This window comes from Neoarius graeffei, chromosome 26, assembly GCF_027579695.1.
Source record: "Neoarius graeffei isolate fNeoGra1 chromosome 26, fNeoGra1.pri, whole genome shotgun sequence".
NCBI classification, from domain to species: Eukaryota; Metazoa; Chordata; class Actinopteri; order Siluriformes; family Ariidae; genus Neoarius; species Neoarius graeffei.
In genome coordinates this window covers 55,338,369-55,354,156 of record NC_083594.1, presented here as the reverse complement: position 1 = coordinate 55,354,156, position 15,788 = coordinate 55,338,369, and the positions used below count along the sequence as shown (strand labels likewise).

At 42.6% G+C, this 15,788-nt stretch overlaps 1 protein-coding gene and 1 long non-coding RNA gene across 8 annotated transcripts in view; one reads left to right on the top strand and one right to left on the bottom strand.

The window, feature by feature from the left end:
- LOC132874149 (plexin-A2-like) overlaps positions 1–15,788 on the top strand; it is a 107,695-nt gene that overhangs the window by 78,242 nt on the left and 13,665 nt on the right. For 2 of the 7 annotated variants that reach the window (XM_060910108.1, XM_060910106.1), the window contains exons 18-27: positions 117–356; positions 2,695–2,838; positions 3,483–3,717; positions 5,169–5,311; positions 5,536–5,804; positions 6,024–6,090; positions 8,991–9,137; positions 10,273–10,435; positions 11,841–11,944; positions 12,489–12,585. In XM_060910108.1, coding sequence (XP_060766091.1) covers positions 117–356; positions 2,695–2,838; positions 3,483–3,717; positions 5,169–5,311; positions 5,536–5,804; positions 6,024–6,090; positions 8,991–9,137; positions 10,273–10,435; positions 11,841–11,944; positions 12,489–12,585 — 1,609 coding nt within the window. Of the gene's footprint in view, positions 1–116; positions 357–2,694; positions 3,045–3,243; positions 3,441–3,482; positions 3,718–5,168; positions 5,312–5,535; positions 5,805–6,023; positions 6,091–8,990; positions 9,138–10,272; positions 10,436–11,840; positions 12,014–12,488; positions 12,586–15,788 lie in introns of those variants that run through there. The other 5 variants (XM_060910109.1, XM_060910111.1, XM_060910110.1 and 2 more) reach the window with 5 other exon arrangements.
- LOC132874159 (uncharacterized) lies at positions 4,769–13,998 on the bottom strand. The gene is made up of 3 exons (XR_009651637.1): positions 13,630–13,998; positions 12,520–12,613; positions 4,769–5,305 (listed from the first exon to the last, which is right to left on the bottom strand). It is a non-coding gene; the product is annotated as an uncharacterized LOC132874159 (long non-coding RNA).

Here is a 15,788-nt window from a genome sequence, read left to right as displayed (position 1 = left end):
AATTGATTTTCCAGAAAGTTCTTTTGTCTTACTTTTCAATTCAAATGAAGGTACGTACATGGATGAGTTTTCTCTTTAAAATAAATAAGAGCTCTTCCCTCTCTCCTCCCTCTTAGGTGTGTAAAGTGCTAAACTCCACCTCAATCTCCTGCTCTGCTCCACCTCTGATGGCCGAATTTGCCCCGGGGCAGGACTCAGTGAAGCAGGCTGACGAGTTTGGCTTCATCTTCAACAATGTTCATGCTCTGCTCACCTATAACAGCACCAGTTTTGTTTATTATCCCAATCCCTCGTTTGAACCGCTGAGTGTATCTGGAGTGCTGGAGCAGAAACCGGGATCTCCCATCATCCTCAAAGTGAGAGCTGATCACATCACACCATCAAAAACGCTGCTTATTACCGCTGCATGACTCAGGAGGTGTCTCGTAGATGCTAAACTCTGACTCTGAGATTCTGTAATTCATCAGTGATCATTTACACACAACCAGAAAACTTTAATCAAAATCATTACACAAGTTTAACAATTATAACAAAAAACAATGGATTAGTACAACCCCGATTCCAAAAAAGTTGGGACAAAGTACAAATTGTAAATAAAAACGGAATGCAACAATTTACAAATCTCAAAAACTGATACTGTATTCACAATAGAACATAGACAACATATCAAATGTCGAAAGTGAGACATTTTGAAATTTCATGCCAAATATTGGCTCATTTGAAATTTCATGACAGCAACACATCTCAAAAAAGTTGGGACAGGGGCAATAAGAGGCTGGAAAAGTTAAAGGTACAAAAAAGGAACAGCTGGAGGACCAAATTGCAACTCATTAGGTCAATTGGCAATAGGTCATTAACATGACTGGGTATAAAAAGAGCATCTTGGAGTGGCAGCGGCTCTCAGAAGTAAAGATGGGAAGAGGATCACCAATCCCCCTAATTCTGCGCCGACAAATAGTGGAGCAATATCAGAAAGGAGTTCGGCAGTGTAAAATTGCAAAGAGTTTGAACATATCATCATCTACAGTGCATAATATCATCAAAAGATTCAGAGAATCTGGAAGAATCTCTGTGCGTAAGGGTCAAGGCCGGAAAACCATACTGGGTGCCCGTGATCTTCGGGCCCTTAGACGGCACTGCGTCACATACAGGCATGCTTCTGTACTGGAAATCACAAAATGGGCTCAGGAATATTTCCAGAGAACATTATCTGTGAACACGATTCACCGTGCCATCCGCCGTTGCCAGCTAAAACTCTATAGTTCAAAGAAGAAGCCGTATCTAAACATGATCCAGAAGCGCAGACGTCTTCTCTGGGCCAAGGCTCATTTAAAATGGACTGTGGCAAAGTGGAAAACTGTTCTGTGGTCAGACGAATCAAAATTTGAAGTTCTTTATGGAAATCAGGGACGCCGTGTCATTCGGACTAAAGAGGAGAAGGACGACCCGAGTTGTTATCAGCGCTCAGTTCAGAAGCCTGCATCTCTGATGGTATGGGGTTGCATTAGTGTGTGTGGCATGGGCAGCTTACACATCTGGAAAGTCACCATCAATGCTGAAAGGTATATCCAGGTTCTAGAGCAACATATGCTCCCATCCAGACGACGTCTCTTTCAGGGAAGACCTTGCATTTTCCAACATGACAATGCCAAGGGGGCGGCACGGTGGTGTAGTGGTTAGCGCTGTCGCCTCACAGCAAGAAGGTCCGGGTTCGAGCCCCGTGGCCGGCGAGGGCCTTTCTGTGTGGAGTTTGCATGTTCTCCCCGTGTCCGCGTGGGTTTCCTCCGGGTGCTCCGGTTTCCCCCACAGTCCAAAGACATGCAGGTTAGGTTAACTGGTGACTCTAAATTGAGCGTAGGTGTGAATGTGAGTGTGAATGGTTGTCTGTGTCTATGTGTCAGCCCTGTGATGACCTGCCGACTTGTCCAGGGTGAACCCCGCCTTTCGCCCGTAGTCAGCTGGGATAGGCTCCAGCTTGCCTGCGACCCTGTAGAACAGGATAAAGCAGCTACAGATAATGAGATGAGACAATGCCAAACCACATACTGCATCAATTACAGCATCATGGCTGCGTAGAAGAAGGGTCCGGGTACTGAACTGGCCAGCCTGCAGTCCAGATCTTTCACCCATAGAAAACATTTGGCGCATCATAAAACGGAAGATACGACAAAAAAGACCTAAGACAGTTGAGCAACTAGAATCCTACATTAGACAAGAATGGGTTAACATTCCTATCCCTAAACTTGAGCAACTTGTCTCCTCAGTCCCCAGACGTTTACAGACTGTTGTAAAGAGAAAAGGGGATGTCTCACAGTGGGAAACATGGCCTTGTCCCAACTTTTTTGAGATGTGTTGTTGTCATGAAATTTAAAATCACCTAATTTTTCTCTTTAAATGATACATTTTCTCAGTTTAAACATTTGATCTGTCATCTATGTTCTATTCTGAATAAAATATGGAATTTTGAAACTTCCACATCATTGCATTCCGTTTTTATTTACAATTTGTACTTTGTCCCAACTTTTTTGGAATCGGGGTTGTAAGTCATGAATATAATTTATGTAATTTAAATTAATTAACATGCTTGAAGTTATTTGTATTTTCTGTATTTCAACTGCAAACAAAATTCAAAACCTCACACAACGTACAGTATATGTTCTCTGCGCGCGCGTGTGTGTGTGTGTGTGTGTGTAGGGAAGGAATCTGGTTCCACTGGCATCTGGAGGTTCCAAACTGAATTACACTGTCCTGGTTGGAGACATTCCCTGCCTCATCACTGTCTCTGAGACACAGCTGCTGTGTGAGCCGCCTCCTCTCACCGGCCAGCATAGAGTCACGGTACCTCATTACCTCACTGTCTGTGTCACTGCCTCGCCACATCATTGTCTGCATATAGTTCATGACCTCGCTATCTCATCACATTAAAGTCTGTATATCATTGCCTTGCCTTACTATCTCACTGTCTACATATTCCACTGCCTTGCTACCTCATCATGTATGTATTTCACAACCCCAATACCTTCATAACACACAGAACTGACTTACTCCCTTCCATATTGGTTTCTTGTACAGATTTCGACCTGTATCTTCACATCAATCCTATAATTGACATTTATATGCAGTACATCCTTCTATATGTTTGGAATATAATCAGGAAATCAACAGTATTTCAAATATTCTGGATTGAACATTTACACATTTATACCTGTGTGTTTTTCCTATTTGGGCCTTTTTGTGTTTCAGCTCCTCAGGCATTTCTGCTTTCCTGTATCACACTGCACAGCTCTGCAGTGTTGACTCTCCTACCAATAATAAGAGATGACGAAAGTTAGCTGAAATAGGAACAGAGTGCCTGCATAACTTTGAATGAATGAACACACACACACACACCTTCCATAGAACGTCTTCAGTGTCAAGTTTTGAAGCATATATTAATAGCATGTTCTCTGTGTATATATAGTTTTGTGTGTGTGTGTGTGCAGATCCAGGTGGGTGGTCTCCATCTGTCTCCAGGTTCAGTCCACATCCAATCAGACAGTCTCCTGACGTTACCTGCCATCTTCAGCATTGCAGCAGGAGGAGGCCTGCTCTGCATCATCGTCATCCTCGTCCTGATCGCCTACCGGCGCAAATCACACGAGAACGACCTCACACTCAAACGGCTGCACATGCAAATGGACAACTTGGAGTCCAGAGTGGCTCTGGAATGCAAAGAGGGTGAGATATTTCACAAAAACCAACACCAGGCTGTGGACAGCATCAGGGCATTTATCTCATTTATTGATGCTCCAGTATTAAAAATCATACCAATACTGAGATTCATTAAATCATTCATAAAGTCACTGCAATTAATATCATACAGCGATCGTAATAGTGCATATCCGAACTACAGAATTCTCCCCGAAACAAAACATTAACAATTACAAAATCATATAAAGTATGGGGGCGGCACGGTGGTGTAGTGGTTAGCGCTGTCGCCTCACAGCAAGAAGGTCTGGGTTCGAGCCCCGGGGCCGGCGAGGGCCCTTCTGTGTGGAGTTTGCATGTTCTCCCTGTGTCCGCGTGGGTTTCCTCCGGGTGCTCCGGTTTCCCCCACAGTCCAAAGACATGCAGGTTAGGTTAACTGGTGACTCTAAATTGACCGTAGGTGTGAATGTGAGTGTGAATGGTTGTCTGTGTCTATGTGTCAGCCCTGTGATGACCTGGCGACTTGTCCAGGGTGAACCCCGCCTTTCGCCCGTAGTCAGCTGGGATAGGATCCAGCTCGCCTGCGACCCTGTAGAACAGGATAAAGCGGCTACAGATAATGAGATGAGATATAAAGTACGGAGAATCAACTCGTAAAATAATAGACTGATATCTGCATCAAGCATTTGCTATGGAGTCGCATTATTAGAATCATAGAAAGCCAGAAACAGCCACAGAGAAGGACAATAAATATCACAGAGTCATGGGAAAGAATCATAAAATCAGAGAACCAACGTTCTCTTCACTTGGCCAGAAAAAGACTCAAAGAATCATACAGTTATCAAAAAAGAATCACATTATAATCAAGGAATCATAAATGAACCAAATAATAACTTGGTTATAGAAAAGAATCATGAAATCAAAGAATAATTTGGCAAAAAAAAAAAAAAAAAAATATATATATATATATATATACAATCAATGAATCACATTGTTATTGAAAAGAATCAGATAGTCATAAGGTCAAAAGAATAACAGAATTATCAAATAGTCATAAAAAGAATCATTGACTCAAAGGGGAGAGTTGAATCATATTGAATACAATCATAGAAATAATCGATTAAAAATCTGTTAGTTTTCCATTGTGACAATATTATTGTCATAGAATCAAAGAATCATGAACAATGATAAACATAAAATAAACAATTATAGTCAAAATAAAAATCATGGAATAAACGAATCATGTGGTCATGGAAAGGAATCAAAGAATCACATGGTCACAGAAACAACTCATCAAATCAAAGAATCATATTGTCATTAGAACTGGAGTAGAACTGAAACGAAGGTTCTCAGAAAAAAGAATTGTTGAATCATACAAATGAAGTTCATACAATTTGAAGTTCTCAGTGTCTGACCTACACGTGTGTGTGTGTGTGTGTGTGTGTGTGTGTGTGTGTGTGTGTGTGTGTGTGTATTTTTAGCATTTGCAGAGCTCCAGACAGACATAAACGAGCTGACGAGTGATCTGGACCGGGCTGGAATCCCACACCTGGATTATCGCACCTACGTCATGAGGATCCTGTTTCCGGGCATGGACGACCATCCAGTGCTCCAAGAGCTGGAAGTGAGAGAAAGAAAGAGGGGGGAGAGAGAGAGAGAGAGAGAGAGAGATTAATAATGGAGTTATTGAATTTATTCATTTCTTAATTTCAATTTACACAATAATTTATTAATACAATCTAAAACTGGATCTTTATGAAGTATGTATACAATGTGTTTGCATGCATCCCCAGTTATTTGTGTGTGTGTGTGTGTGTGTGTGTGTGTGTGTGTGTGTGTGTGTGTGAGGTGGCGGGCTGTGGGCAGCAGCGTGTAGAGAAGGCTCTGAAGCAGCTGGGTCAGTTGGTGAACAATAAGACGTTCGTGCTATCGTTTATCCGCACGCTGGAGCTGCAGCGTTCGTTCTCGATGCGTGATCGTGGCTACGTGGCGTCACTCATCATGACGGCGCTGCACAACAGACTGGAGTTCATCACGGACGTCCTCAAACAGTTGCTATCTGAGCTCATCGCCAAGAGCATGGAGAGCAAGAACCACCCCAAACTACTGCTACGCCGGTAACACACACACACACACACCCTTGTGTTCTGTAAAGCAGAAACAACGGCTGAGCTACCCAATCCCTAATGGATATGAGAGAGAGAGTGTAGTGTATTTTATAAAACATTAAACACTTTTCTTTCTTGCTCTCCTCTTTTCTCTCTTGTTTTCTGAGCAAATGCTGTTCAATATTTCATAAAGGGCCTCCTCTCTATGATTCCACTGTGTGTGTGTAGGACGGAGTCAGTAGCAGAGAAGATGCTGACAAATTGGTTTGCCTTCCTGCTTCACAAATTCCTGAAGGTAAGGGGATGCTGGCGGCTAAAACCTGTGTGTGTATGTGCTCGCTGCATCATCACACACACTCAGATGTGTGTGTGTTTGAGTGGACTGACAAAACATAACTATACTGCTATAGCCAGTGTCTTATTATTCCTATTATTTTGCTGATATGATAACAGGGGAGTCCTGCTGCTATAACATGGATTAAAGCAAAAAAAAATCATCTGACTGAAAAAAAAAAAGCTCCATGTCGTTGGCCCCTACCACGTCAGCGATGCGTCAAATTTTAAATGCCGTGTTGTCCATTATCCCCTCGGCCCCTACTTATAGTACATTTACATAATTTTAACAATGACTAAAGCTAAGGCAAGACTTGACCATTGTCATTACTGGCTATAAATGATGAAACATCAAGTTTTCAGCACAAAGTGCAAATTTATTTCAACAATACTTTAGTCATGCACAACAGTGGTTCAGAGAAAAGTGCAAGTGCAGTCGAACTTGAACCATGCTTTCAAAAGGGTGGAACAGAAAGAAAAATAAGAAAATCTGTTGAAATAAAGCCAGGAAACAAGAAAACTAAAGTGAAAGTTCACTTTTTCTGCTTCTTCGCAGTGAAGCCAAAGGCATCTAGTTTGGCAACACCTGATGCCTGTTTTTGTTTCTTTTTCCTTGGCACAGCAGCAGGAGCTTGCCATTATTGCCCATTTCATTTCGCCAAGCCCATCTCCACTTATTCTTTACCGTTTTGTCGATGTCTGACACATCTGTGCCTTCATTTAAAAGAAGCGCGTCCATGCTGGCAAAACCGAAAGTAATTTGACGCGCTCTAGTGATGGAAATCGAAGGGCCTATGTCCGGTGAAATATGGCCTTATACGCAGTACTCGAGTTGAGGGGGGGATGTGGGGGGAGGCGTCCCCCTTCTGAAATAAAAATCTCAAATCATCCCCCTTATAAAACGGCCATCCCCCCATCACATCCCTTGTGCCATTTTACCAATTAATGTGGAAATTAGCCTACTATTATTTTAACAAATATTACTACCATTTCAACATTAGAGGCTTTGCGCAGTGATAGCCTACATGTAGCCGGATAAAAAAGACGCATATTTATTTATTCGGTTGCACCTCTCGTTCACACCTATACGGAGGTTTCAGTCACTGAAAACAGCTACTTTCGCAAACTCTGGGCAGAGTGGGGATTTCTGAAAACTCCATCTTCAGACACGCGTGTAAATCGGGAAAACGAAGCAACAGTGGGCGAGAGGGCACGCGCGAATATAATGAGTCATACTGTAGGTGTGAATCTTTCACCAAATGCCAATTGTCCCGGTTCTTCATGAAATCGCACGCGCAAGCACAAATTCATCAGGTTAACTTTCAAATAACTGTTCTTGTGCACTTGCGACACCGGAGCCACTTTCCTGAATTTTGAGCTTCGGAGTATTCGCTTCTTTATCTATTTAATCAATGAATTTGTCACATACATTAAATTACTAATGTAAACCATTAGTAGCCTATTTAAGCAATCACTGTTTTCTCCACTGTTTTCCGACCTTTTGTGCTTAGTGAATGAGACACTTCATTACACTCCACTGACCGACTTCCAATTCCGGACTTTTTTGAAAATGTAAAATATAGGCCTACGAGATGTTTTTTTGGCACTTAATTCGCGTTGGTCCTTCACTATTAATTTTTGAGACTGACGAGGCACTAAATACTGTGGAATTATTTCCTCCTTACTATGAAGTTTGGCATCTTAAACAAGTGTCGGGAAATCTTGCAGCCCGACTCTGCAGCCTCCAATGTTTAAGCGAACTGCTGAAGCCATAATGTTTAAAGATTAAATCATAGGCTAATCAAACCAAAGAAAAACACAACCATTCCAGAACATTGTCTGCCGAAGCCTGTTTAACCTACAAAAGGCTTAATAGCATAGATCTTGCTGCGGCTTCAACAGGGCTGTTTAGATTTTTCACCTGATCGCCTTTCAATAGGCAAATATTATTATATTATTATTATTATTACTACTACTACTACAATAGGCCTAGTATTAGTAGTAGGCAAGTAGTTGCCTAGTAGTAGGACAGCCAGATTGTTTCATCAGTGGAGCCGCCGTTAAAGGGAAACTGATGCGGAGCGCCGCGGCTCACCTCGGGGTGAATCGAGGCGCGGGGCTGGCCCACCCTGGCAGCGCTGGTTCGTTGGGGAGAGGGCAGAGGTCGCTGGCTGCCAAGTTTGGAGAGGCTGGGACCTCCCCTGGCCGAGTTACGAGCGTGCAAAGTTGGGCTGGAGCCGCCGATAGAAACGAAACTCAAGCCGAGCACCGTGGCTTGCTGCCTACGCCGAGCCTCCCCGGGACTAGACAGTAGCGGAGGCTGTATTTATTTATTTAGGCCTATCTAGCGCAACAACTTATTCCTTTACATAAACTCAAACATAGCACAAGAAAGGGTTCAACAACAGGCAATCACAGCAGCTTGGTGAAGTTCTAAATCACATCGGTGTCAGACCTATGGGCCTACCCCCCCCCCCCTTTTTTTTCCTCGGATCTGCATCACTCTCACTATTGACCTTTAGCGCTCCCAGTTGACGGAAATCTGTCGTAGTGACGGAAAACTTTAATCCATGTGCTATAATTATATAGGTATTATGTCGTTACTACTCTCAAAATTAAGTGTTCAAAAATTGAAGCCAGTCACACTGAGGTGTTCATTTTAGCATACTGTCCCTTTCAGAATCTAAAACACACGTTTAAATAAAATCAACGTGGATCAACTGAAACTAACAAAATCACAGGAAAGTTTGTAGTTTAACAGAGAAAGTGGTTTGGGTTTTGTGTTTATGGCTAAGGAATATATATGATGCTACATGTTTCCCTGTAATTTAGTAGTTATGTTGTGTGTGTGTGTGTGTACAGGAGTGTGTGAGTGAGCCTCTCTTCATGCTACATTGTGCCATAAAGCAGCAGATGGAAAAAGGGCCGATTGACGCCGTCACAGGAGAGGCGCGTTACTCCCTCAGCGAGGATAAACTCATCCGCCAACAGATCGACTACAAAACACTGGTGAGTGTGTGAGCGAATCAATACATTACATTGTCGCTGAGAGGAACACACACACACACACACACACACACACACACACACACACACACACACACACACAGAGAACCCTCAGGGATTATTACGAGCATCAAAAATGTTAATTTTACTGATGATGATACAAATAAAATAAAATACCATTTAAAATGAATAAAATGCATTCCTTCAGGATTTTTCACTCATGTATTCACCCTGTACCAATACACCAATTGAGTGTGATATTTCTCACAATGCAGTTCAGCAGAGACTTAAAAAGACAAAAGCTACCGTGATATTATCATAATTACACTAATTACTGTACAGAGCCCCTGAAGGGTCATGATGAGGATTTTTGGACCCATTTTTTGTTCCCTTACAATACTTTTGCATCAACCCAAAGTTCTATTGCAAGGGAAGGCAAAAGTAGCTAAAAAAATCCCCACCATGACCCCTAGGGGGCTCCATATACTAAAGCTCATTGTGTTTAAATGGAATTATTCTTGACATAAATCTCATAAAATCAGTCCAGATTACGCCACTGCAACAGAAAACACAGGCATGATGGTGCTACTATTATTACGACCACTTAAACACACACACACACACACACACACACACACACACTATCCAGGATTTTAATATCTCTGCATATTGATTCCCAGTGAAGCCACTTTGAAGTTGTAGATTTGCATTCACACCTCCTCTAATCTCTCAGCTGCTGCTGGTCTCGTTCTTCCTCTCACTTTCCCTGTCTGTCTGTCTCCCTCCTGTGCACCCCCTCTCTCTGTCTCTCTCCCCCTTTCCCATCTCCTTCTCATTCTGTTTCTCTCTCCCTATTTCCATCCTTCTCTCTCTCTCCGTCTATTTCATTATCCTCCCCCCCCCCGACTGCATGTGTGTGTCTCTCTCTTTGTCCCTCTCCCACTCCTTTTCCCATGTCTCCTCTGCCGGTCTCTCTCTCCCTCCCTCTCTCTTCCTCTTTCTGTCCTTCTCTTACATTATCTTTCCCCCTGTCTGTCTCTCTCACTGTTTATCTGTCTCTGTCTCTCTCTCTCTCTCTGTCTTCCATTTCTCTCTCTCTCTCTCTCTCTCTCTCTCTCTCCCATTTCTCTCTGTTTAGACGGTGTGCTGTGTCGATGGAGATCAGGAGAACGGGGGGATGGAGGTGATGGTGAAAGTGTTAAACTGTGACACCATCACGCAGGTAAAGGAGAAAATCCTTGACGCCATCTATAAGAACGTCCCATACTCCCAGAGACCACGTGCAGGGGACATGGACTTAGGTAACACACACACACTCTTTCTCAGCAATGTGTGTGTGTGTGTATCAGTCAGACAGATGGACGGGCAGATTGTTAGGCGCGATCATTAATTTGAACAACGAACACCAGCCAACTTCATTTAGATTAGCGAGGCAGACTGTTCATCATCTGCTCTTCATTATAGTTTTTAGGATTTTTTTTAAAATGAAAGCTTCTTCCTTTTTCTGTGTTTTTTGTTCATTTTCTGACTTGAGAATGAATCCTGGAGTCAATGGACAAGTAAAGTCAAGTCCTTGAGCGAGAGCTGGGCGATTTCATCTGTTATCTCACACGAAGAGAAGACTTTCTTTATTGTTAATTCTTATTAACCGGGAATTCCTTCTTTAACCAGACACGGCTCTGATGTTCCGCTGTGTGAGAAACATAACAGTTCATGGCAGGAGATTACATTTCTTGAGACTCTAGCCCAAGCACAGAGCTGATTATTCAGCCAAAAAAAAAAACAAAAGCAAAAAAACCCCAAAACCATAACCCCCCCCCCAAAAAAAAAACAAAAGCAAAAAAACCCCAAAACCATAACCCCCCCCCAAAAAAAAACAAGACCTAATTTCCACAGTGTCCTCATGATACCAAATTTAGTCCATCAGCCACAAGACATGCTCAGTGTATGACGTGACGTTTGCTTCTTTGGTTCTGCACTGAAACTACAAAGCTAATGTAGCTAACAGAGAACAGAAATGTACAGATTCATATTTAGCATACTGCAGGCTGAAAGTGCAAAAACACAGCGTGTGATTTATTAAAGCAGTCCGTGAATCGTTGTTCAAGATCCAAGCGTGGGTCAAAGCAACAAATGACAATTATCCAAAATGTTAAGACAGGTAAAACAGGTGAGGTTCAATCCACATGGAACTGGAACCAGAAAACAAGGCTTGAACGTAACAGTAGAAATGGCTTCGTGAGGATATTCCGACTCAGTCTGAGCGTCGAGCTGTTAGTCGACAGTGTAAAGTACGGAGTCAACGAAGTGATCTAAACTCAACACGCTGCCGAGTGTCACGACTTGAGTCAAACTAGAAATGACACACAATTAAAAGTTAAAGAACTCAGAACTGAGCTTGAGGTTGAACAGAGTCATGAGTCATTTGGGTTACAGCATGGTGAAGAGAACTTCATCGCAGGGTCGCAACCAGGAGCTGATAGATAATTGATGACAGTGAAGGACAAACCTGCTTCAATTATTTAAAGTGGAGGTGATTGTGATGGGAAAGAGATTAATTTTGCATGCACACACTCCTCTCTCACTCTGTGTGTGTGTGTGTGAGATTTTGACTTTTAGGTTAGTCACATGATCGCGACTGACATCTTTAAAAGTGTGTGTGTTTGTGCGTGTGTGTGCACGCGTGTGCATGTGTCTGTGTTACAGAGTGGCGTCAGGGACGCACAGCACGTGTGGTCCTACAGGATGAGGACATCACAACTAAAATTGAAAACGACTGGAAAAGACTCAATACACTTGTGCACTATCAGGTCATCTTCACTCAACAATGCTAACGACAAGTAAAAAACAATGTGGATTGATTGATTAATTAATTGAAACTCTGCCTGTGTTAGTTTTCGCTTGCTCTGTTAACGGTAATCAATCACTCAATTAATCAATCAATTAATTGATTACTGTTAACAGAGCAAGCGAAAACTAACACAGGCAGAGTTTCAATCAAGTGAGTTCATTAGAATATTAGGCTACACCCTTTAGAACAGTCTAAAAATTGGGTCTAATTCATAAATTCAGCTGTTGGTCCAAGTTTTTAAAAAAAAATCATTTTCCATCCTGTTTTGTTCATTGAAACTTTGCTAAAGGTTTAATATAACGCTCAGATTTGGTTATTACAGAAATAATCTGCAGATGTTACATCATTTACCCAGCACACTCAACACTGGGGCAAACGTTATTGGCTTTGATTGATGTAAAACACCTTATAACAGAGTATTTAGTGCGAGAGTTCGGTTAGAATGTTCACTCTGAACGTTCAGCAGTTTACAGACGCGTGTGTGTGTGTGTGTGTGTGTGTAGGTGACTGATCGCTGTGTGGTGGCTCTGGTACCTAAGCAGATGTCCTCCTACAACATCTCGACGTCGGCCAGCTTCCCACGGAGCTTCAACCGATATGGTGAGTCACTGATCCTCCTCTTCTGGTCCTGCAGGAGAAACATGCTGTTACACCACATGATTAAAAGAATTCAGCCTTAATGACCACGGTGCATTTAAGCACTGTTTCTTTCTGCTTAATCCAAAGTTTGCATAATTTCTCTCTCTCACACAAATAAACAGAAAGAACCTCTTTGTCCTACATTTCTTTTTAACAAGATTTCCTGTTGAAGAAACAACATTTAAAATAAGCTCTAAAATGTCCACAAATATCTGTAAATATAAGAAAAATAAGATATAAAATGTTGGAATAATGATCCCAGTAGAACAGTGGTTCTATTTAAACACAGCTCATTCCAACTTATATCAGGAAAATAATACGGCTGTGTCATCATTAATAATTAGATTTTCTTAAATTATAGGACAGATTTTTGAATGAGATTAAGCGGCTTCTTCCAGTGTAGGAGATTAATACAATTTGGAAAAAACTGAGTAAAAATAACACTTATTTTTATAATATTACAAACGGAGTGTTTCACCTCTTTGTTTGAGGTGAACAGTGAATGGAAATGGAATATTCGGAATAAATCGTGATGATGTGAGTTCCCCAGGATGTGTGTGTGTGTTAGACTGGTGTTTTTTGATGACATCATCATGTGGCGCCTCTTCAGAATATTCAGCGGAAGACAAACTGATGTCACTCACACACAATGGTTTACTCAATTTTTTAACCACTTTTCATAAATTTGTCAAGTGTTTCTCTGGGGTGTGTACGTGCCATTGTTATGAATACTTAACCCCTTCAATGCCCTTGGATGAGTCACGTACATCATGAAATCTTTTACCGCTGTGCCTTATGATGGAAGAATGTTTTAGGCATTGACTGTAATTCGTATGTGCCACTGTGAAGTAAAAGTAATGTGCCATGTAAGGTACGTAAAAGGAGGTGTTTATGACTAGTAGCGTGGGTCATAAGACACAGTGGTAAAATATTTCATGACGTACGTGACTCGTCCAAGAGCATTGAAGGGGTTAATGTAAAGTTACAAACATTTCAATTTATTACCATGATAATTTGCTGCATTTCTTCCGTGAATGCAGTGATAACATTTGTAATTGTGTGTCTCTCTCTCTCTTCCCCTCACATACACACACACACACTCTTTGACCCTGTTCCAAGATGGTGTGTAATAACCCTGTGTCAGTGTGCTGAGGGTCACAGATGGGTGACGATTGATCTTCACACTCACAGAGGAACAAACACAGAACGCAGCTCATTCGAGTTAAAAATCTACAACAGCCTCCAAACAAATCCCGGTGGCTCATCTCATCTCATTATCTGTAGCCGCTTTATCCTGTTCTACAGGGTCGCAGGCGAGCTGGATCCTATCCCAGCTGACTACGGGTGAAAGGCGGGGTACACCCTGGACAAGTCGCCAGGTCATCACAGGGCTGACACATAGACACAGACAACCATTCACATTCACACCTACGCTCAATTTAGAGTCACCAGTTAACCTAACCTGCATGTCTTTGGACTGTGGGGGAAACCGGAGCACCCGGAGGAAACCCACGCGGACACGGGGAGAACATGCAAACTCCGCACAGAAAGGCCCTCGCCGGCCCCGGGGCTCGAACCCAGGACCTTCTTGCTGTGAGGCGACAGCGCTAACCACTACACCACCGTGCCGCCCCTTTTCTCATTCTAATGGGTGAAAACTGAATCGTATCCGTGGCAAGGGCCGTAACGATAAATCAGAGAAATAGACAGCAGTCAAAAACCAGAATAACACCGGGAACTTGGAATGAGAGACAGGAACATGGAATACATGCACACACACACACACACTTGCAAAGACAATTCAACCAATGACAAGTTACAGGGCGGAGTCAACAGAAAAAACACAAACCAAAACCTGTAAGAATTTTAATAAGTTTCCTTTGTTTCAGGATTCAACACAATGTGTTACATCAGTGTGTGAAATGAGTTAAGTGTGAACTCAGGAGTGTTACTGACACTGAGCATTCATGAATATTTAATTTATTCTTCAGTGGTGTATAATCTACGGAGCCGTAGAGGGGACATGGTGAATAAAAAAATAACAAAGCGTGGGAACGACTTATAAGGCGTGTGCACGAGATATTAATGCGCGCGCACGAGTTATAACCCGTGCGCACGCTTTGCGTTAAGGCGTGCGCTCGGGTAGTTAAAAGTGAGGGGACGAGTTACAAATCGTTCCCTCGCTTTCATTAAGGCGTGTGCACGAGGTATTAAATCGTTCCCTCGCTTTCATTAAGGCGTGTGCACGAGATATTAAATCGTTCCCTCGCTTTCATTAAGGCGTGAGCACGAGATATTAATACGTGCGCTCGAGTTATAAAGGCGTGCGCACGGGTTATTAAAAAGTGAGGGAACGTCTTTAAACGCGTTCCCTCGGTTTATATCCAAGGCGTGGGAATGATATCCTATGTCGTTCCCTCGACTTATTAAAATATTCCCACAATATCCTTGTTTTCGTTGATCTCATTGCCTACACACACACACACACGTACACACAGGCTGTAGGTCACCATGGTAGCTCCGGAAATACTAGACGCTATTTTATTATATTTTAATACTGGACTCAGATACACAGAAATCCTCGATGCACTTGCATCCCAATATGGCTTTATTATAAGTCTGAGACACCTCAAGAGAGTTCTGAGAGAGAATGGGCTTCGCCGTCGTAGTTTTTCTGACCTAGGAACGACTATAGATTTCATCATCAGCCAACTAAATAGCCCAGGTCGCCTCCACGGGTACCGCTGGATGCACGCAAAGTGCCTGGAACATGGCATTCAGGAAAAAACAGAGGATGTACGGATTATCCTTCAACTACTGGACCCAGAGAGTGTTGCGCTACGCCGTCGTCGTACACTTCAGCGCAGACAGTACTTTTCCAAAGGACCCAATTTCATTTGGCATGTCGATTCTTCTGACAAACTAAAACCGTTCGGAATCTGCATAAACGGATGCATAGACGGGTTTTCCCGTAGGATCGTCTGGCTGAAAGCCGCACACACAAGTAGTAACCCGCGAGTGATTGGCAGTTACTATGTGGATGCAGTGGAGAGGTTAGGTGGATGCCCGAGAATCGTACGAACTGATTTTGGAACTGAGAATGTGACTGTGCGAGACATCCAGAAGTTCTTCAGGCGTGACGGAGAAGACGACAGGGCAGGGGA